The sequence below is a fragment of the Watersipora subatra genome, chromosome 7, assembly GCF_963576615.1.
Source record: "Watersipora subatra chromosome 7, tzWatSuba1.1, whole genome shotgun sequence".
In the NCBI taxonomy this organism is placed as follows: domain Eukaryota; kingdom Metazoa; phylum Bryozoa; class Gymnolaemata; order Cheilostomatida; family Watersiporidae; genus Watersipora; species Watersipora subatra.
In genome coordinates this window covers 35,877,296-35,902,184 of record NC_088714.1, presented here as the reverse complement: position 1 = coordinate 35,902,184, position 24,889 = coordinate 35,877,296, and the positions used below count along the sequence as shown (strand labels likewise).

The 24,889-nt window shown below is 37.7% G+C and overlaps 1 protein-coding gene across 5 annotated transcripts in view; it reads right to left on the bottom strand.

Annotated features, from left to right (window-relative positions):
* The window catches only part of LOC137399204 (kinectin-like), a 51,160-nt gene that overhangs the window by 20,587 nt on the left and 5,684 nt on the right, over positions 1-24,889 (bottom strand). For 4 of the 5 annotated variants that reach the window (XM_068085207.1, XM_068085210.1, XM_068085212.1 and 1 more), the window contains exons 5-12: positions 20,615-20,731; positions 18,093-18,308; positions 15,467-15,646; positions 13,861-13,980; positions 8,392-8,546; positions 6,222-6,420; positions 4,018-4,118; positions 957-1,170 (exon numbers count right to left, since the gene is read on the bottom strand). In XM_068085207.1, coding sequence (XP_067941308.1) covers positions 957-1,170; positions 4,018-4,118; positions 6,222-6,420; positions 8,392-8,546; positions 13,861-13,980; positions 15,467-15,646; positions 18,093-18,308; positions 20,615-20,731 — 1,302 coding nt within the window. The remainder of the gene's footprint in view (positions 1-956; positions 1,171-4,017; positions 4,119-6,221; positions 6,421-8,391; positions 8,547-13,860; positions 13,981-15,466; positions 15,647-18,092; positions 18,309-20,614; positions 20,732-24,889) is intronic. The other variant, XM_068085208.1, reaches the window with a different exon arrangement.

Below are 24,889 nucleotides of genomic sequence, written 5' to 3'. Positions count from 1 at the left end.
GTGCAGTTCACCGTGAGAGATTTGTAAGGAGAGTGAGTATAGTTCACTGTGAGAGATCTGTAAGGAGAGTGAGTATAGTTCACTATGAGAGATCTGTAAGGAGAGTGAGTATAGTTCATTGTGAGAGATCTGTAAGGAGAGTGAATACAGTTTAATGCGAGAGATCTGTAAGAAGAGTGAGTATAGTTCACCGTGAGAGATTTGGCTGAACTAGGCTAACATAGGCTGAACTGGGTGGGCCTTTGACTAACACCTTTTGATAACCATTCTTTTATCTGGCTAGAGGTATGTGGCATTGACAACATCCATTGATGTATACACAGTGATGACCTGACCAACCATATGATTTCATTACAGTTATCTGTGACAGCAGAGAACGCGTGGGCTTTGCCTACGATGACATACGGGTAGTCAATTGGGTTTAGTCTAATCTGTACAGCACAATAAACTAGACCACCGGCAAATAAGGTGACTTTAGTTTTACACATACAATCTAAAAGTGACAAAGTGTACACATTACTAAAACAGTCATGTTCAATCTCGGGTCATTTAATAGCTGTTGTTAATCCGGTAAAACAATTTTGAATGACCAAATGCACAAGCAAAGTTCACTCTAAAATCAGCTGCCACTGCAAGTCTTTAACGGAAGCTGAAGTGTTGAATATATTAATTAAATGTTTGAGTTTATGACAAAAGATAAATCCTCATAAATAGCAGTTCTTATGATCAGCGCTAGAATCATTAAAGCTCCCGCCAGGCAGGGAAAGAGAGTTCAATGTCTAAACATCTTACTAATTATAACTGGTGTTCAAACGTGAACAGGCATATCTAACCATGACCTAACCATGACCTAACCCATTGCAAAAAACCACTAGAGTAATGCCAGCTACAATGTGGCAAGGTAAAGATATTTGACATGATATAACCCTGTTCCAATGGATACAGACAGCCCTTACATTATTCTTGTCTTTCAGAGCATGCATTTTTGCTTGCATGTCAGCGACTTGAAACTCCAAATCTGAACATCTCTGAGCTTCGTCTATTGACTTCTGTTTGAAAGTGGCGAGGTCACCCTGGCTCGCCCTGGCCACCGACAGCTGTTTGTTCAGCTTGCTGAGCTGGCTGTCTTTGTCCGTGATAGTCTGTTCCAGACTAGAAATCCTCTGCTCGCTAGGAAAGGACAGAGTACGATGCGTGAGAAAGATGGTACAGCGGACAGGAACCAATTACAAATGAAGTTTATTACAAATTTAACAAACAGTATTTCAAAAATTTCCTTTATTTATACCCCGAACGGTTTTGGAGCTAAATTTAACATTTGAATTTATTACAAAAATTTATTTTTTTCAACATCAAGCACAAATAACACAATACAAAAAAGAAACTATTAATTAAAGATACCAATTTTTCATTTATCAAAAAGAAAACAAGAACAACTCTTAGTACAAACCAATTTACACAAAGCTTTAAAATACCAACTTATTATTATTATTATTTGGTGAAAAAAATGCTTTAAACGAGATGCTATAAATAATGCTCCTTAAAAATGGTGACATCAATAATAGCTTTTTCCATGGCTTTACACATTATAAAATGTTGGGAAACCCAATCAACTACCGAAAGAAAATCCATTTTTTTTTATTCAATTAGTTTAAGAAATTTGATGGTCTTGGAATTTGAGTGAAAAATGAAGTTGTTGGCTGGTTCAACGGCTTACAAACTCGATCGTGCAATGAAATTACCTGCCACAGCTTTTCAGTCATGCATAGCGCTTAGTTTGTTATTAGCCATTTAAAAAGCTGCTCTTACTACATCAGTTATGTGAAAATTAACATGCTAGTGAATATGCATTATTATTATTATTATGTATACACAAATTTGTTGCTGGCAGTCTAGGCATAAATGAGTATAATGAAAGGTAGCCTCAAAATGAAAATTTAATTGCTTACCAAGTTAATCTTTTATTCTTGAAAGAGCTGACAATAATTGAGGGGATAATTTGATAAATAAAATAAAAGTTTGAAAAATGCTTATAATGGATATGTACATCTATTGTAGATTGCTATGGATTAACAATTCAAAAGCTCAGAAAACTCCTAGACTCAAAAACTTTGTAAATAAATCTTGGTAAAGAATCTAAAGAATAATTGGCAGAATGCTGCAGGCTTGCTGCCACTTGTCATGCTTGTCACTAAAAAAGGACATTTATCAGAAAGAGCAGCGTCTCATATTTCATTTTTACCGTAAAACCTCCAATTGAACGCCACCTCTATTTGAACGCCCCCTCTATTTGACCGCCCCATCTATTTGACCGTCCCCTCAATTTGACCGCCACCCCTATTTGAATGCCAACTCTATGTGACCACCACTACAAGAGAAGGTTGAAAACTAGAGCACCACCTTCTATTTGAACACCACCTCCATTTGACCATCTTTATGAATCCATAATATCACGTGATCAGTAGAAAAGAGCCCACAAAATCGTATTAATAATGAATCGTTTACATTAATAACAATCAATTCTCTCGTCCAACTTCAAAGCTTTTCACCTTTTCCCGTTAAAACTTTGAGAGCAACACCATAGAAATAATCAATATTGGTCTCAGCCTAATGTTAGTTCTTTGTTTAATGCGGTCTTTCTACTTCTAAATAGCCTACATATGTAAAACAACAGTTTAAATTTACGATAGTAGATGAACTTTGAAAGCAAAGCTATAGAAATAATTACTAACTGCCTCAGGCTAATAATAGTTCCCTGTTTAACACGATACTTCGAAGAGCATGTATATAAAATGGTTTGCAAGTTTCGGACCAAAGGTTACGTTTAGCAAGCAAACATTTGTGCTATATGCAATGCGTAAAAGCTTTGCTCTGCCAAAAACTGTTTGGACGCTAATATCTACTAGTTCAGCAGTGCAAAAGAAGAGTTGAGGTCAGAAGACATTGTGGAAGGTATTGGACAACTAGAAGATGTTCGTTCCATCGAAAGCAACAATCAGAACGCAGCTATACGAGCAAACGATGGAAATATTTTTGCCTTTAAAAACGTTAATTTTTGTTTCTGCATGAAATATAAGTATGGTTCGTTTATGTCACTTGCTCATAATATATATTTGTATTATTTGATAGATTATCATTGTATAACTTATAAATAAGCAAGTTTATAGCATGTTATTTAATAACATCCTTGCGGCTATCTCACACGGCTTACAATGGATCGATGCTCATAACTCAACTTCTATTGCACATAAAAAGCTAGTTTCGACTGCCAACTGTAGCAAACATCAATGGGTGCAATAAGCTTTTATGCAACATTGTCAAATATAGATATAAAATAGAAACTTTTTCAAATTTAGAATGAAATAAAAATTGAAAATGCCAACAAATTGCGAAGAAAGACATAGGCTATAATATCATCGCAGGTCAATTGCAAACAGTAGATATCAACTGGTAGAGATACTTTTCTGTTTCTCGATGCACATTTATTAAGAGATCTTTGACAAGTTGGAGGTAAGTTAGCAGGTTTATTGCATCCAAAAGGTTTAATATCGCTTTACCGGAAAAAGGGAGCAAAATAAAGGCGACATTCGCTTCACCTGTAATAGGGCTAAATTTTCTTCAGAAAATTCTGACGAGCCATTTAAAAATACACCGCCAGTTTCTATTTGAACACCGCCTACAATTGACCGCCACAACAAAAGAAGGGTTGCAAAATAGAGCGCCATGGCGTTCAATTAGAGGTTTTACTGTAAGCTGATTAAAAATCTAGCATAGTGTTAATGCTAGAGATTGGATATATGAACAGCCAAAATCACAACAGGCATCATATGTTTTATGTAGTAGATTATGAACTGCAAGCATTAAAGTTCTTCGCCTAAAGCGACCATTGGAAATGCACAGCACATCGAGTGAACTTGACAGCATTGTAAATGGATGAACTGCATGTGATGAAGTGCTAAGATACCATGACATTATTACATGACTGGAGGACGTGACAATGACAAGAGATATACTTACAAGTCATCATTCACTCCGTTGCTTGGTCCTTCATGGTTGCCATTGGTGGACAGGTGCTGCTGGAGTTCTTTGGTTTTGTTCAGCTCATCGCGAAGCGCCTGCTTAAAAAAACATCCCAATGTAACATTAAATGATTGGGGAATATAGCCAGAAGTTTATTGTAAAATGCATTGGCAGCGACAGAGGCTTTAACAATTTTTTACTAGAAAGCAAATTGGAGTCTCCTTTTCAAATTCTCATTGTCTGACAAAGTAATACGAATTCGTTTGCTGCTATAAAGTAGTAGCGTGTCAGACAACTCACTGCTGACAGAAGGTCTAGCGAATATTCTCAAGTAGGTTGTCACAAGTTTACGAATTAGCTAATGATTAATCAAATCAATACTAATAATATTGATGAGTGCTTAAGTACTTTTGAGCTATTTCGACTCTGCCTTGTTTGAACAGTCAACTGGATCTTAATATAACTAAAGTGTTCCTCGTGTCAGTGTAGTGACTAGTACGCCGCATGATTAAAAATATAATTATTGTAAAGCAAAATATTCTAATAATATAACTTATTTGGATTGGTAAAATGTCCATGGAATAAGATTTCCTTAAAGGTTGACTTGCAACAAAATTCACGTTACAGTTATTTGGTATCAAAAGATTCACCATGTCTTACTCTGTTGTGTTGTAGGTGCAAAATATGTGGAAATGTGATTACAAGCTCTTAAAAGCCCAAAAACGAACAGTTAATCGCCACCATCACGAAACCGCCAAAGATAGGAATCAGTTTATTTCTCTGACGTAGTCAATCCATTTGGTTATTGTTTTGACACGCGATGTTCTCACGTGAATTGAAGGGCCAATAAAAGGCTCAATATAAAACTTCTCGTAGCACTAGTTTATGACAAACAATTAGGGTTTTACTGAAGAGCCCGTATCAAATATAGATGCCCGCTACTGTAGTTTTTTTTTCGGCTTGGTCTAATCGTCTAGTCGTATTCTGATCAAGTGACCCATACTTTCTGCCAAATTTCTGCAGCATTTTTCGATTATCATAGGTGACCAACAGGCTCGTCATGTTTATCAGAGAATGATATGTACTCCTTCAAGCTAAGGTTAAAAAATTAAACCAACTTTCCCGGTAGGTTATAAGATATCAGTGCTGAAAGTGACAGCATTACAACGATGATGAAATCGATGCATAAGGACAATAGACATGGTTTTATTGAATGTGTGAAAATATTTCGACGAATGAGGTTGCATGAAAGTGTAAACAGAAGCCATCTCATTCAACTACGTCCCATTTGAGCCATTTTGGAAAGAGATTTTAATCTACAGCAGTTTTGTGATGGTGGCGATTAACTGTTCGTTTTTGAGCATTTAAGAGCTTGTAATCCCATTCCCACACATTTTCCACCTACAGCACAGCAGAGTACGACATGGTGAATCTTTTGAGACCAAATAACTGTAATTGTGAATTTTGTTGCAAGTCAACCTTTGTTGCGAGAAAATACTACTGGGTATATCTTACGCATCACACTCACACACTCCACAAGCGACTTACAGTGTGTGCTGCCAATCAGAGTTAGACGAAACGGCTATCAAGCAAAAATCAATGTTTATACATAAATCAGGCTCTGCAAACAAGCTTTTGTGATCTACCTTGGACTTGTGTACAAACCGGGCTCTACAACACAAGCTTTTGTGATTTACCCTGGATTTGCGTACAAACCGGGCTCTATACACAAGCTTTTGTAATCTACCCTGGAATTGTGTACAAACCGGGCTCTATACACAAGCTTTTGTGATCTACCCTGGACTTGTGTACAAACCGGGCTCTATACACAAGCTTTTGTGATCTACCCTGGACTTGCGTACAACCCGAGCTCTATACATGAGCTTTATTGCTCTACCCTGGACTTGTGTAGCCTACTATGCTTTACTTTCAGTAGGTTAATAACCCCCTATTGGTTTAGCAATGAATCTAAACTCATCTCACACATTTCTACATTACAGCGGCTTCCCTGCTTGAACAGGTTTAAATTGTACTAGCCCTACAAACGCGTAATAAGTTTTAAGACAAAAAGGGCTTACAAAATACATCGATCTTTGCTATTCACATTCATCACTGTAATCTGCTTAGTCATGGCATGAATGCCAGCCGGGGCATTCCTTGTTGCCCACCGGCAAAGAGACTATCAACTAACAGACCATTACCTGCAGCTCGTGTTCCTTATCCTTGAGCTGTGAGTGTATGTGCTCCTGCAGGTTCCTCGCATTTTGCTCAGACTGCGCTGCCTTGCTCTGCTCCTCTGCGACAGCATTCTCTGCCTGAGCAACTCGCTGACCCAACTCATCGCACCGTTTCTTGAGCTCAGCATTTGCTGCCTCAACAGATCGTTGATTCTCCTTTGACCTGTTGAAGGATGTCGAACAACGTCACCAGGTACAACGTCACCAGGTACTAGCCATTTTAACAACGTTACCAGGTACTAGCCGTTTTAACAACCGTCACCAGGTACTAGCCGTTTTAACAAACCAGTTGCAAATTCCTGGATAATAATCATCCAAAAATCCATAGAAACGCACCACCCGGTATTGTTACACCTTTAGATATGCACACATTTTCTTGTACTATAGCTAAACTAGATGAATGCCTGACATTGCTCGGGTAATAAAAAAGTCTCTGGCCAAAAAAATTATTTGTATTTAACATATACATTTACCATTCTAACTTTTAAACTTCATATCATGAGAAAAGTGTTTTGGTGCAGTTCAAATGAATTAAGAGAAAAAATAAAACAAATTTCAAATTTTTTTTTAAACAGCTGTAACTTTTAAATTTTGCATCATGAAAGAAGTGTTTTGTTGAAATAAATTAGAAGAAAAAATAAAACTGTATGGGTGATTAAACGTAAATGTGAAATAATTAGCAAGTAATGGCTAAATATAGTCGGTTATGATAAGATTACAATGAAAAATAATTTGGTGTACAATTATATGATTTTAGTTCATTTCAGTGTGGGCATCATAAGGCAAAAATATCGTAGATATGTATAGAGTGGTAGAAAAACCCATAGTAATTATCTAATGCAATCACCTGGTAAAAATCATCATCATTAAAAATTACTAACAAAACAATGTTAGTAACTATAGTTACCTACAATAACTTAAGTGCATTTTATGGTTATGATCTGCGAGAAAATGTAACATTACAATGTACTACGTAGAAAGTTCTAACCTTCGAGACGGATGTGTAACATAAACGCTGAATCTAACTTACAAAACAGATACTTGGAAGGAAGTTTTAGTAAATATTTAAGTAAACTTTAAACTTTCAAGTAAAATTTTATCACTTACCTGTTTGCGAAACCGGTTTTACCACAATGGATAAGGCTAAACTCGCCATGGCAAGCAATGTATATCTCTTAACAACGTATATAATCGGTACAAAAATCGCCAAATTTTAACTTCGAGAGAAATTTTTGTTGATACCGTGTGGCAGAAAAAAGATTTGTCTTAATGAGTAAAATACTGAAAAAAATATTTTATAACAGGGGCACAGTATTGCGTAGGCACAATGTATCGATTAATACGTCATTTACCGTGTGCATACGGTATATGGTACATGATAAGAACTAAGTTGTGCAGAAAATAATTTTACTTTTTACTAAAGTAAAGATGAACATGATCCATCATTCAATGTAGGAATCAAGTGATGCGTTGCAGACAAACATCTAGAACCACAATCACTATGATTACATCGCGCGAACGATGTGAATTTGGAGTTGTGCACACATTGAGTTCTGTGCAATGAGTGTTTCAATGGACATATGCGTGTTGGAGATTAACACGAGCGCTTTGTTTAAAAATATAATGGTTTCTACACCAGCGGTCACAGCGGCGCATTCTCAACTGCTCAAATTGAAATATGAATGACTGAGCTGTGAAAAATGTTTAAAAAAGAATAGCTTGCACAGTACATTCTTGTGCATCACTCGCAAGTGCCGTGTCCATTTTTCGTGAGAATGAAACATTCAATAAAAGTTTGCAAGCAACAATACTCACTTGACTCGATAACTTTTGCCGTTTTCTTTGGAGAATGACGCAAACTTGCATTAACCGCGTCGTGGAAATATAGGGAATACCTTAGCAATGCATAGCGGCATGCAATGCTGCGTGCCAAGCCAAAATTTATAGCACTGAATCTGACCTTTAGCGAGCAAACAGATATGAGTAACATTACTTGCAATATCAATCAAACATAGCCACCTACAAGCACTTGTCAAAACCAAACAATATTTGTAAATTATACTGATGAAAAGGCTAAGACCATTAAACAGGACAATGACCCATCGATGATTAGATGATGATTAAATTGTCACACCTTTCTATCTCGTGTTTTGAATCTTCTACTGCCTTGTCAGCATCGGATGCCAGTTTTGTCAAGGTCTGCTTATCCGCAGCTAAACTCCTGAGCTGATTCTGCATCTGTGTGACCTCCTCCGTATTCGCGACAGACTGCTTTAGTCTCTGGTTTTCCTATAAAAGCGACAAGAACACAGGTAGACAAGAGAACAAGAGAACACGCGGTAACGCAATTACCAAACCAACTTGTATGAAACAATCGCAGATAAATGATCAACACATTTCAAAGTTTATTTTAAACATCCACAATCTATAACTTTGCACCTCTATAACTAGCACTCAGCTGATATAGTATGCTACAAGAATTACATTACGGCTAGAACTAGGGACATAGCTCTGTGACCAGAAAACGACTAAGCTTTGATATTAGAAGTTGAGTGAAGATCTTTTGATAATTCTAATGTAGAGAGTGCAACTATATAGACAAACTTATAAAACTTCAAATACAATTAGCCAATACAAAGAAATAACTATTATCGGCTAATTTTATACACGTATGGACTGACAGAAGGAAACTATTGATAGATGACATGTATGGACAGACAAGGAAACTATTGATAGATGACATGTGTGGACAGACAGAAGGAAACTATTGATAGATGACAAGTGTGGACTGACAGATGGAAACTATTGATAGATGACACGTATGGACAGACAGAAGGAAACTATTGATAGATGACACGTATGGACTGACAAAGAAACTATTGATAGATGACACGTATGAACAGACAGAAGGAAACTATTGATAGATGACATGTATGGACTGACAGAAGGAAACTATTGATAGATGACATGTATGGACAGACAGAAGGAAACTATTGATAGATGACATGTATGGACTGACAGAAGGAAACTATTGATAGATGACATGTATGGACTGACAGAAGGAAACTATTGATAGATGACATGTACGGACTGACAGAAGGAAACTATTGATAGATGACATGTATGGACTGACAGAAGAAAACTATTGATAGATGACATGTGTGGACAGACAGAAGGAAACTATTGATAGATGACATGTGTGGACAGACAGAAGGAAACTATTGATAGATGACATGTATGGACTGACAGAAGGAAACTATTGATAGATGACATGTATGGACAGACAGAAGGAAACTATTGATAGATGACATGTATGGACTGACAGCAGGAAACTGTTGATAGATGACATGTATGGACTGACAGAAGGAAACTATTGATAGATGATATGTATGGACAGACAGCAGGAAACTATTGATAGATGACATGTATGGACAGACAGAAGGAAACTATTGATAGATGACAAGTGTGGACTGACAGATGGAAACTATTGATAGATGACATGTATGGACAGACAGAAGGAAACTATTGATAGATGACATGTATGGACTGACAGAAAGAAACTATTGATAGATGACATGTATGGACAGACAGAAGGAAACTATTGATAGATGACATGTATGGACTGACAGAAGGAAACTATTGATAGATGGCATGTATGGACTGACAGAAGGAAACTATTGATAGATGACACGTATGGACTGACAGAAAGAAACTATTGATAGATGACATGTATGGACTGACAGAAGGAAACTATTGATAGATGACATGTATGGACAGACAGAAGGAAACTATTGATAGATGACACGTATGGACTGACAGAAGGAAACTATTGATAGATGACATGTATGGACTGACAGAAGGAAACTATTGATAGATGACATGTATGGACTGACAGAAGGAAACTATTGCTAGATGACATGTATGGACAGACAGAAGGAAACTATTGATAGATGACATGTATGGACAGACAGAAGGAAACTATTGATAGATGACATGTATGTATTATAGTGTCGGTCTACTAATCTGAATGTCACGAGTTGGAGTATCGTCGAAAGCTATATTTTATCATAACCTTGAACCTTTTCGCCGAATAAGTGGATGGACAGATTGACACTGCTCTTATTATAGTAACGTTATTGTTTGTTTCACTGTATTTTAAACACACAAAACATTGTTTATTGTTTTCCTTTTGCAAAATAGGCTTTGCTGTCTAGGATAAAAGAAAAACTCGAGGTAAAACATTGACAGCATGCATTCTCCGTAACTGACTGTAAAATTACCACAGTCATAGACCATGAACTAAGTGAAAGGGATAAGAAAGAGGAGCAAAGCTGCCACTTAGTAATACTGCAATTAAGGTAGAGCTATTAGATCGAAAAATTAGGTTTAGTATTTCTCCTTTTTGAAGGAGCAAAAGGATTAATTTGGGAAAAGCTTGGAACGAATTAGGCAATTTACATGTATTTTTCTGTTCGTATAACATAAAATCCCAAAAACCTAAACATTCCCTTAACGGATTTACGTTGTAGGAGCGTCTACTGTATATATGGCATTATTGGCTTCTGTGTTAACTTGTATGCTTTTGTGTCTCAATGCTGTGAAGATCTCTTTCCTAGGATTGGTATTACTTTGGAGAAATAATTGCATGCGGGTTTCTATATGGTACAAGAATTCGGCTTTAATGACATTTTATAAATTTTCTTCATGGGCATGCAAAAACCAAAATAGGTTTCCAAATCATGGAATTGTTAAGCACGTTTTATAAGGTTGTTAACAATTGACAGCAGCAATAACTCTTTTCTGATGCAATCTATTATACATTGAAATTGGGTCGTAAGTAAGTTCGAAACATATGGTTTTAAAATATTAAATGAGTTTTTATTATAGGAACTGATATGAATGGCCACTGTAGTATGATCTGTCATATAGAATACGAACTGGATATCGCTTGTGTCGGCTGAAATTTTTGAAGATTGTCATTCAGGTTGTCAAACAGCGATTTGAGGGGTTTCTTTCATAAAAAAACTTCTTTCCTAGGAGTAGGTCTTTTTATGTTTTCATGCATAAGAGGATGCTAAGCAGGGCAAACACGGATTGTTATTCTTACATCATACATGTATATTTGAGGGGGCCGATTAATATTATCTTTAGTGAAAGCTTTGAAATGCAGTTTTAAATGACTGGCCAGAACTTTTCATACCTTTTTAATAAATTTATGTGCTTCATTACGCTACAAACTGTTGCAACAACATCTATCAACAGTTTCCTTCTGTCAGTCCATACACGCCATCTATCAATAGTTTCCTTCGGTCTGTCCATACATGTCATCTATCAGTAGTTTCCATCTGTTTGTCCATACATGTCATCTATCAATAGTTTCCTTCTGTCAGTCCATACATGTCATCTATCAATAGTTTCCTTCTGTCTGTCCATACATGTCATCTATCAATAGTTTCCTTCTGTCAGTCCATACATGTCATCTATCAATAGTTTCCTTCTGTCTGTCCATACATGTCATCTATCAATAGTTTCCTTCTGTCTGTCCATACGTGTCATCTATCAATAGTTTCCTTCTGTTTGTCCATACATGTCATCTATCAATAGTTTCCATCTGTCTGTCCACACTTGTCATCTATCAATAGTTTCCATCTGTCAGTCCACACATGTCATCTATCAATAGTTTCCTTCTGTCAGACCATACATGTCATCTGTCAATAGTTTCCTTCTGTCAGTCCATACATATCATCTATCAATAGTTTCCTTCTGTCAGTCCGCACATGTCATCTATTAATAGTTTCCTTCTGTCAGTCCATACATATCATCTATCAATAGTTTCCTTCTGTCAGTCCATACATGTCATCTATCAATAGTTTCCTTCTGTCAGTCCATACATATCATCTATCAATAGTTTCCTTCTGTCAGTCCATACATATCATCTATCAATAGTTTCCTTCTGTCAGTCCATACTTGTCATCTATCAATAGTTTCCTTCTGTCAGTCCATACATGTCATCTATCAATAGTTTCCTTCTGTCAGTCCATACATGTCATCTATCAATAGTTTCCTTCTGTCAGTCCATACATATCATCTATCAATAGTTTCCTTCTGTCAGTCCATACTTGTCATCTATCAATAGTTTCCTTCTGTCAGTCCATACTTGTCATCTATCAATAGTTTCCTTCTGTCAGTCCATACATGTCATCTATCAATAGTTTCCTTCTGTCAGTCCACACATGTCATCTGTCAATAGTTTCCTTCTGTTTGTCCACACATGTCATCTATCAATAGTTTCTTTCTGTCAGTCAGTCCATACATGTCATCTATCAATAGTTTCCTTCTGTCTGCCCATACATGCCATCTATCAATAGTTTCCTTCGGTCAGTCCACACATGTCATCTATCAATAGTTTCCATCTGTCTGTCCATACATGTCATCTATCAATAGTTTCCATCTGTCGGTCCATACGTGTCATCTATCAATAGTTTCCATCTGTCTGTCCATACATGTCATCTATCAATAGTTTCCTTCTGTCTGTCCATACATGTCATCTATCAATAGTTTCCTTCTGTCAGTCCACACATGTCATCTATCAATAGTTTCCTTCTGTCTGTTCATACATGTCATATATCAATAGTTTCCATCTGTCGGTCCATACGTGTCATCTATCAATAGTTTCCATCTGTTTGTCCATACATGTCATCTATCAATAGTTTCCATCTGTCTGTCCATACATGTCATCTATCAATAGTTTCCTTCTGTCAGTCCATACATGTCATCTATCAATAGTTTCCTTCTGTTTGTCCATACATGTCATCTATCAATAATTTCCATCTGCCTGTCCACACTTGTCATCTATCAATAGTTTCCTTCTGTCTGTCCATACGTGTCATCTATCAATAGTTTCCTTCTGTCAGTCCACACATGTCATCTGTCAATAGTTTCCTTCTGTTTGTCTACACATGTCATCTATCAATAGTTTCTTTCTGTCAGTCAGTCCATACATGTCATCTATTAATAGTTTCCTTCTGTCTGTCCATACATGTCATCTATCAATAGTTTCCTTCTGTCAGTTAGTCCATACATGTCATCTATCAATAGTTTCCTTCTGTCTGTCCATACATGTCATCTATCAATAGTTTCCTTCTGTCAGTTCACACGTGTCATCTATCAATAGTTTCCTTCTGTCAGTTCACATATGTCATCTATCAATAGTTTCCTTCTGTCTGTTCATACATGTCATCTATCAATAGTTTCCTTCTGTCTGTCCATACATGTCATCTTTCAATAGTTTCCTTCTGTCTGTCCATACATGTCATTTTTCAATAGTTTCCTTCTGTCAGTCTATACACATCATCTCTCAATAGTTCTGTGCTTTATCAACGCATCTAACTATTTCTCACGGCGAACTAGACTGCCAGAATACTAGTATATATAGAGACAACCCTGTATGTTGTTTTTCCTCTCAAGTGCGACAAAAGGGTGAGCATACTTTTAAGGCATACAACGAGATGCGTGTTATTAAAATCGAATTTCAGACCAACGTTATATAAACTTTTTTACATAGTAGAAGGAAAAAAGAATGTGATGACACTAGGGCACACACCTCACTTAGCTGGCTGATCATCTCATTCTGTTGTTCTACCTTCTGCTTATCTTGGTAGCCGGCAGCATTTAGAGCCTGTATATCCTTCTGGTGCTGGTCATGCATATGCTGCAGACGTTTCTTTAAAAGCATACATATAACCCGATAATCATCCTAGTAAGACAGAACTCGAGTGATATTATTGTCTGTAGTAGTTATAACGTAAGAAAATGCAATGCGACTGGTTAAGATATACAGGAAGTGAATGCTTTAAGACAAACTAGAAAGCCTGTCCAGTCAGAAGTTTTGGAAGGTGAAGAATAGAACCAATTGGCGCATGGAGGACTGGCTGTGGCACTCATGTTAGAAATATTGACTGGGGTAGAAAGACTGAGCAATACATTCTGTCAACGTTCTCTATAGGAAATAGCTGCCCTTCTTGTATGCTAGCTTTTCACTACGGCTCCGAGATGAGATGTTATACGAAAGATGGAGATGGCCGACACACGCCAACCACTCAGCGATATATCATCACTTTTTTCGTCTATAGAGTCGCAGCGATGAAATACTTTGACAAACTCTGACTGAGAAAAGGCATAAAAACTCCAATGAGCAAAAACGATGAGACACTAACAACATACCAACGTATGTCCAAGTTCCAAAATGCACTCTTCACCGCTATGAGACATTATATGTGATAGTGCTCATGTTACCAAAAGACACAGTGAACCTAGTGCTCATGTTACCAGATGACAGTGAACCTAGTGCTCATGTTACCAGATGACAGTGAACCTAGTGCTCATTTTACCAGATGACAGTGAACCTAGTGCTCATGTTACCAAAAGACACAGTGAACCTAGTGCTCATGTTACCAGATGACAGTGAACCTAGTGCTCATGTTACCAAAAGACACAGTGAACCTAGTGCTCATGTTACCAGATGACAGTGAACCTAGAGCTCATGTTACCAAAAGAACCATGCTGAACACATTAAAAATTGCTTTGAAACAAGACATCTTGTTTAGCCAGACTGCAATGAAGAATGATAAACCATCTAGATTCTTTTAAGCTTGCTCATCTTGCTCTGTCCCAATTAATGACCTAGAGCGTGCCAGGTCTATATAGGAAGGTCTATACATGTACTGTACTGACCACTCACTGAAAAGTTTCAGCCAAACAAGCACAGGACTAGAAGGCAGGACTGTTGCATACAGAAAAACAATTAACAGTTAAGGTCAAGGCTAACAAGCCCCATGCGCCACGCTAATTCATTAACAAGTCTCGCAGAAAAGTGAGAGTGTAAGTGATGCTTGATGAGGGTGTGAATCACACCGAGGGAGTCATACGAGGGAGTCATACGGGCGACATCACTATTTACTGATTGAACAGATCAGCGAGTGCTTGCTGTTGCTTACGACTAAAAAACTACAGGAGGAAGTTTAGGGCTTCCTAACATCTCTGAGCAGTAGCGGTACGTGCTCGTGACTATAACACATGGCATTAGAAGGGAGTACTTCATAATCAGAGATTCTCACCTGTCCAAACACAAAGTCTGTTAATATTGATGCGATAAAGACCATCTTTAGGTGCCTACTGTTGTCCTAAAATTTAGTAAAACGCAAAGTTACCTGTAACTCTTGGACTTGGCTAGCAGAGGCAGCACTCTGTTTTTCAGCAGCCGTCCATTTGTTGGTAACATCCTTGATCTTAGCCTGAGCGGATGCCACATTGCTGATTTCCTCGGCGTAAGCATTCTGCACTTCCTCCAACTGCTTGCGTAGCGCCGTCACCGGGTCTGGCTTGGCACTCTGTCAACAACCATGGGTCAAAATCATCATTGCTGCAGGTGAGGCTAAAGCCGTGGGCACACGATGGCTGAACCGACTTAGGTTTGGTTCGGAGGCTGTTTTGGTTCGACTAAGCCACACATCACACGGGATCCGAAGTCACTTCACTTCCTAGATACCATACGCATGAAGACAGGACACTGTTTCATTGGTAGTTTTTATGTGAGCTAAATATTTTTATTGTAAACAAAAAACTTTGAGGAACAATTATTAATTATAATTACGCAGCAAATTTATCAGAAGATCGTTCAGCTGCTCAAAATAAATCACTCCTTACAAAGATTTTGCCAACCCTTCCCATCAACAAGATTACTTTTTTTATTAACATATGAATGTTTTTCTATGCTGAGTACATAACAAACAAAAACAGTCTTTACCATATTACTGTTGTTTTAGATAAATAAATCAGTCAACAATTCTTCATCAGGATGAGTATGACATATTACATCTACATATCTACTTCTATTCTACACGAAAGAAAAACACACTCATTCTCTTACACTTATGCAACACTTAAGTCAAGTTAAGTGCAACATCTTGCATTTATGCAACACAATCACAAGCTACATTGTGCCTGAGTAAAGCCCTGCAAATCCTTTTATCAAATATATCATCATATGGCAATGGATGACACCTTTTAATTGTTTTACTTGTTTATCAACGAATTCCATAGGGTTTTGTGCTCTCATTCCATTCAAAATGAAGGACCAAATATTTTAAATGACGCCATCTTTTTTGAGGTAGTCCGGGTGAGCCTCGTCGTCAATTGCTTCATGTTGTTTAATTAATGAAATAAAAATATCGTCCCATTTCTTTTTTAATTTTGCTCACGTAAAGAAAAATGTGACACGTGCTCACTAGAATTTTAAGCAGCCAATAAGAGCAGGGGTTCGGCCACGAAATTACGAACAGGACCGCAATGGTTCATTTCGGCCAGAAATGTCGTCGGCCAAACAGTTTACAACTGACACCGACGTCGTTTAGTTCGTTTCGGCTCTCGCGTGACCACCCCTTAAGCCTATCATCATCACCGAAGGTGAGGCTAAGCCTATCATCATTGCTGCACGTGAGGCAAAGCTTATCGGCGCAGAGCTTTTAGTATGCTAGCTAGCAACTAAAAGCAAGCTCCTAGCAACTAAATGAAGGTTTTGAATCTCAACCAAAGTGAAGCTTTCAGTGAGCTGCCAACAAGGTCTGATGTAAAAGCATCTTCAGAGGATAGCAATTAACAGCCAAGATATGGAGTCAAAATATATATTAACTAATAATAAACCATCACACTTGAGGAAAAGCATTGATATCTAAATTGATATGATGGAGTTCCTGGATTTAATGTATACTAGGTGAACGCCTGGCACTGCCCGGGTAATAAGAATCTGCACAGAAAATTGATTTGTATTTAACATTTAGCAACATTTACCATAATAACTTTCAAGCTACGTATCATGAGAAAAGTGTTTTGTGCAGTTCAAATAAATCAAGAAACAAAAGAAAACAACTATGAAGGTGTTTAAATGTAAATGTGAAATAATTAGCAAGTAATAGCTAAATTGAGTGTTTTGCTACGATTACAATAAAAGATGATTTGGTAATGATACAATTAATATGAATTGAGAAAACAAAATAAAAACCCTGAATATGTTGAATTAATAATAACAATTTGTGCATAGAAGTGTGTGTGTATAAAAAAGGTTACTGTTCAATTTAGCAGTTAGGGCCATTTACTGGCCTGTTTGCCAAGATATCTTGCTATGCAATGGTTAAGCGCAGGAATAAAGAACCCCCGCCCCTCCTCCTCCCTCTTCCCCTCCTCTCAATTGTTGCACCATCATACAGACTGGCAACACAATGCACGCATCCAGTTTGACAAATAACAGTTATCGAAAGTCATCTCATCTCCGTTTTCAACAATCTGATAACAAGTTGAAAGCTCAGTTTATTTTCAATTTTTAAAACTATTCTTGTCTATATTAAATGGCGCAGAAATTTTGCGCTATATTTAGGGACTGGAAGAACAGATTTTTGTTAGCACTGCTCAAAACAAGCCATTAGAGAGAGCAAGTTGATATTCGATGCTCTCACACACTATCAGTGTAGACTACATTAGCAAAAGGACAACCAATTCCCATCCAAGGTTCACAATCCCAAAAATTGAGGACACATATAGGTAATGAAAACCCTTTTTAAAAGTAATGTGAGACAAGCAAAGAGATGCTATGATGTAAGAACAATGTTGGTAAAAAAATGAAACAGGAAGAGAACAATTGGAGTGATCTACACAACATGGTGAAAGATATATGCAACTTCGGATTTTATGTACAAATATCAGGAATCAGCGTGAAAAATAGAAAAGCTAAGATTAAAAACCTCAGAAAACAAGAAAAAAACATAAAGACAGATACATCACCTTAGTGGTCCAGCTGTCGTCTGATTCCATACGTTCCATCACGCTGTTGATCAGCGCCTGCATCTGATCCTTGGACAGCGCTGCTTCCCCAACCAACCTGATTATGTCTTCTAGTTCATGGACTGTCTTACTCCTAGCTTTAGGTTTCTTGGCAGGAAGTGCTGGGCGCTGCACGGGAGCATCCATTTTTGCAACAATCATTTCTTCAACTATGGGCTACAAAGATTTATAAAAAATCTTGCTACAGGCCAAATTTGCTATATCATCACATACCACGTTTTCTGTTTGAGGCATGGCATAACTGTCCACTAAACGAACCTTTAGAACCTACTCAGGCTACGCTTTTTGACCAATGTTTCAAGCGATGTGGATGACTGTCGCAACAACAAATACATAAAGCAGTATTTTTATAGACTTGAAATCAAACCTCCATGCTAGTTAATTATGCTTTGAAAAAGATAATGTCAACTGTTTGCTTACATGAAGCCACTATGCATGACAGAAATTTGATCAACAAAAGGTCACTATTTTGGAAGATCGATAAAAAATATCGGCATGGACTGAGATGGCATCAGCAGCAATCGACTTATATTGGAAACAATTTTAAAGACCGATCCTAGTGACAAAATATTACTCCTCAATCTAGCTTTCTCTATTAATAGAGCAACACATTCCTTAGTTTAACCTTCTCTATTAATAGAGCAATACACTCCTTAGTTTAACCTTCTCTATTAATAGAGCGACACACTCCTTAGTTTAACCTTCTCTATTAATAGAGCAACACACTCCTTAGTTTAACCTTCTCTATTAATAGAGCAACACATTCCTTAGTCTAACCTTCTCTATTAATTGAGCAACACATTCCTCAGTTTAACCTTCTCTATTAGTAAAGTGTTTATGAGAATTTTAGTGTACTCCACATATTACCTGTTTGCTTAAAATACAGTTCATGTCGGGACAATGTTGAAATAATTAAAATGTCATTTTTAGTCTTGGAATGACTAAAAATATTAATATAATAATACGAAAAAATTTTCAGATTTTGAACTAATCGCTTTTCAAACACTGGAAAACCGAGGTCACTGGAGGTCACTGTATTAGTATACGAGATAATTAAATAATTCGATACAGCCTTCCAACTGGCCTTCCAAAGGCCAGGAGAATATGTTCCACTTTTCATGTACTCCGAGATAAACTTACACAAAACTTTAGCAAATTTTATTATAAAATATCAGTATTTTTTCTCTTAACTGCGATTGTTTTTGATGTTTGAGGTGATCTGACTACCACGATGTCTCAAGATTAAAATTGATAAAACTTGATCGCGGTTAAATGTTAGAAGAAAAATAAGTGTCGTAATGACATCAGTAGTTGCGGGGCTGTCTGTCTGTCTCTCTAGCTATTGATATCGGCTAATGCTTTCAAGTTGCAGCGTTACGCGTCTCTATTCTGTCGGTCACTACGCCGACATGCCGCTCGAATATGAATCGCATTAAACATTAAAAATAATTGCAAACGAAAAAAGAATACTGATACTTTCTGATAAAGTCTACTAAAATTTTGTGAAAATTCATCTTTAAGCAGATTGATAAAATTTTAGGACTGAAAACTCAAAAGCAAGCTGACACATTAAATTTATGCCTACTTGCACATGGAAATCTTAGCAACTGAAAACATTTGCCATCCAAACCTTTTTGATATTACTGCCCAACAAGCATTGATGCAAATCAATGTCACTTGATTGTTGCCTGTTAAATATCCTATACCTTATCACACCAGCAGCTTCTACTCAGAAACATGAGCAGACTTTAAAAGCAGCATGTCATCACTCTTGGTTACGCGGATGTTGTGAGGCCCGACTTGTTGCGAGGCTCGACTTGATGTGAGGCCCGACTTGTTGTGAAGCCCGACTTGTTGTGAGGCTCGACTTGTTGTGAGGCCCGACTTGTTGTGAGGCCCGACTTGTTGTGAGGCCTGACTTGTTGTGAGGCCCGACTTGTTGTGAGGCCCGACTTGTTGTGAGGCCCGACTTGTACAAAATATTTTTGTCTCAAAACTGTTCTGAGATACTAACATTCTTGCTTTACATAAACATTATAGTTTATTGATAGAAAACTTTATAGTTTATTGATAGAAAACTTTATAGTTTATTAATAGAAAACTTTATAGTTTATTGATAGAAACCTTTATAGCTTATTGATAGGAAACTTTATAGTTTATTGATAGGAAACACTTTTGAATGCTGACAATATCTTTTCAGAGACAGCATGTGCATCAGGGCTGTAAATTGATAGGAAACAGTTTTGAATGCTGACAATATCTTTTCAGAGACAGCATGTGCATCAGGGCTGTAAATATAAGCTCATGCATAAAACAATGGTTTAAATTACTTGATTCAAAATACACAAAAATTGTGAAAATGTTGATTAATGATTGTATACCCGGAATACTAAACTTTCTTGAAACATTTGAATATAGAGCAAACGGTCAAAGTTGGAAACCTAAACTAAAAAATATAATACCTGGGGTGCAGCTGATTGGGCACTGGTGGCAGCGGAGACGATAATCTCATCAACCACAGGCTTTGGTTCCTCAGCGGGTACAACTATGGCCTTCTGCTTCTCCTTTCTCTGTCCAGTCTGCCGTAATGAAATGGTGTCAAAGTAAAATGTATTTAGTGTAATTAAAACTAGACATTTGAACACGATGGAACTTATATTAATTATGTGGCCCAAAATGAGACCATGGCTTCCTTCCAAGAAATGTAGGCTATTTATGAGGTAACAAACGAGTTCGACCTGAATCACTAAACTTGCATAACCTGTATACCTATTAATGTATGCACAGCTACAGTTAGTAGATACAAGTAGAGCTACAAGTAGATAACAATCCATACACCGCGGTAGCATCATCTCATTCTTTGATAAAAGCCTGACACAAAGATTAATTGTTAAGATATGGGTATATATACTACAGTAAGGTAGATATGCTACGGTAAGGTAGATATACTACGGTAAGGTAGATATACTACGGTAAGGTAGATATACTACGGTAAGGTAGATATGCTACGGTAAGGTAGATATGCTACGGTAAGGTAGATATACTACGGTAAGGTAGATATACTACGGTAAGGTAGATATACTACGGTAAGGTAGATATACTACGGTAAGGTAGATATACTACGGTAAGGTAGATATACTACGGTAAGGTAGATATACTACGGTAAGGTAGATATACTACGGTAAGGTAGATATGCTACGGTAAGGTAGATATACTACGGTAAGGTAGATATACTACGGTAAGGTAGATATACTACGGTAAGGTAGATATACTACGGTAAAGTAGATATACTACGGTAAGGTAGATATACTACGGTAAGGTAGATATACTACGGTAAGGTAGATATACTACGGTAAGGTAGATATACTACGGTAAGGTAGATATACTACGGTAAGGTAGATATACTACGGTAAGGTAGATATGCTACGGTAGGTAGATATGCTACGGTAAGGTAGATATACTACGGTAAGGTAGATATACTACGGTAAGGTAGATATACTACTGTAAGGTAGATATGCTACGGTAAGGTAGATATACTACAGTAAGGTAGATATACTATGGTAAGGTAGATATACTACGGGAAGGTAGATATACTACAGTAAGGTAGACTGCTTCTATAGTATGAATGAATAGTGAAAAGAGTTTGAACGAAAGTGTGCAAAAACTTCTCTAGTTTTCAACATTAAGGAAGTACATAAAATTATCTCTCCGGCAAATAAATAGACACGATTTTAGCTTGACCATAACAATGATCATAGCAATGATCATAGCTATGATCATCGCTATGATCATAGCAATGATCATTGCTATGATCATAGCAATGATCATAGCAATGATCACTGCCCTGATCATTGCTATGATCATTGCTATGATCATAGCCCTGATCATTGCTATGATCATTGCTATGATCATAGCCCTGATCATAGCAATGATCAGGGCTATGATAATAGCACTGAAAGGACTTCGTCTTGATGATATTTGTTCCAAGCGTAGTACAACAATTTCATCTACCGGCATGTGTAGGCAATCTCTCGAAAATCGAGTAGAATATCTGTTTAGCTGACTGCGAGCAGAGGCTGTGTGTTTGTATAAACATTACTGTACATGTTAAGCTGACTGCGAGCAGAGGCTGTGTGTTTGTAAGAACATTACTGTACATGTTTAGCTGACTGCGAGCAGAGGCTGTGTGTTTGTAAGAACATTACTGTACATGTTTAGCTGACTGCGAGCAGAGGCTGTGTGTTTGTAAGAACATTACTGTATATGTTTAGCTGACTGCGAGCAGAGGCTGTGTGTTTGTAAGAACATTACTGTATATGTTTAGCTGACTGCGAGCAGAGGCTGTGTGTTTGTAAGAACATTATTGTACATGTTTAGCTGAATGCAAGCAGAGGCTGTGTTTGTAAGAACATTATTGTACATGTTTAGCTGAATGCAAGCAGAGGCTGTGTTTGTAAGAACATTACTGTACATGTTTAGCTGACTGCGAGCAGAGGCTGTGTGTTTGTAAGAACATTACTGTACATGTTTAGCTGACTGCGAGCAGAGGCTGTGTGTTTGTAAGAACATTACTGTATATGTTTAGCTGACTGCGAGCAGAGGCTGTGTGTTTGTAAGAACATTACTGTACATGTTTAGCTGACTGCGAGCAGAGGCTGTGTGTTTGTAAGAACATTACTGTATATGTTTAGCTGACTGCGAGCAGAGGCTGTGTGTTTGTAAGAACATTACTGTATATGTTTAGCTGACTGCGAGCAGAGGCTGTGTGTTTGTAAGAACATTACTGTACATGTTTAGCTGACTGCGAGCAGAGGCTGTGTGTTTGTAAGAACATTACTGTACATGTTTAGCTGACTGCGAGCAGAGGCTGTGTGTTTGTAAGAATATTACTGTACATGTTTAGCTGACTGCGAGCAGAGGCTGTGTGTTTGTAAGAACATTACTGTACATGTTTAGCTGACTGCGAGCAGAGGCTGTGTGTTTGTAAGAACATTACTGTACATGTTTAGCTGACTGCGAGCAGAGGCTGTGTGTTTGTAAGAACATTACTGTACATATTTAGCTGACTGCGAGCAGAGGCTGTGTGTTTGTAAGAACATTACTGTACATGTTTAGCTGACTGCAAGCTGAGGCTGTGTGTTTGTAAGAACATTACTGTACATATTTAGCTGAATGCAAGCAGAGGCTGTGTGTTTGTGAGAACATTACTGTACATGTTTAGCTGACTGCGAGCAGAGGCTGTGTGTTTGTAAGAACATTACTGTACATGTTTAGCTGACTGCGAGCAGAGGCTGTGTGTTTGTAAGAACATTACTGTACATGTTTAGCTGACTGCGAGCAGAGGCTGTGTGTTTGTAAGAACATTACTGTACATGTTTAGCTGACTGCCAGCCGAGGCTGTGTGTTTGTAAGAACTCTATTGTACAAACAAAGGCTCTATGATCTTGACTGGACATGATTGAAATCAGCGACAACTGGAAGCATACCCAGTTATAGAGAGCAGATTAAGGATGATGCCATTCCTGTCACCATCGGAGGCTTTTTCTGGTAATAAGATCACAACCCGCCCTAGGTTCCTAGGTCAGACGCTCTAGACTGCTAGGCCATGGCCGCTGCCAGGCCACTACCAGACTGCTAGGCCATGGCCGCTGCCAGGCCACTACCAGACTGCTAGGCCATGGCCGCTGCCAGGCCACTACCAGACTGCTAGGCCATGGCCGCTGCCAGGCCACTACCAGACTGCTAGGCCATGGCCGCTGCCAGGCCACTACCAGACTGCTAGGCCATGGCCGCTGCCAGGCCACTACCAGACTGCTAGGCCATGGCCGCTGCCAGGCCACTACCAGACTGCTAGGCCATGGCCGCTGCCAGGCCACTACCAGACTGCTAGGCCATGGCCGCTGCCAGGCCACTATCAGACTGCTAGGCCATGGCTGCTGCCAGGCCACTACCAGACTGCTAGGCCATGGCTGCTGCCAGGCCACTACCAGACTGCTAGGCCATGGCTGTTGCCAGGCTGCTACTGGTATATTATCCTATTGATTGCTCGTAGCTTGTTTATCAGCTACGACACTTGGCTAGCAATTCTTTATAATCTGAGTCTAACACACATGAGATAACTATATTCAATGAACAGCAAAGACTCACAACTGCATGACTATCAAATATAACTGCTTACACTATACACACTGAGTAAACGTTTAGTATAAATGCCCGAAAAAATGAGTCAGTGTTCAAATGGCTTTTCGTACAGCTGCATTTGTTGTTGCCACTTTTGCTATATAGAGTGTATATATAATAGTGTATATACATGTAGAGTGTATATATAGTGTATATACATGACATGTATTACATGTAGAGTGTATATATAGTGTATATACATGTAGAGTGTATATAGGATGTATAAAGAGTGTATATACATGTAGAGTATATATAGAGTATATATAGAGTGTATATAGAGCGTATATAAGATGTATATAGAGTGTATATAGAGTGTATATAAGATGTATATAGAGTGTGTATATAGAGTGTATATAGAGTGTATATAAGATGTATATAGAGTGTATATAAGATGTATATAGAGTGTATATACAGTGTATATACAGTGTATATACAGTGTATATACATGTAAAGTGTATATAGAGTGTATATAGACTGTATATAGAGTGTATATAAGATGTATATAGAGTGTATATAAGATGTATATAGAGTGTATATAAGGTGTATATAGAGTGTAT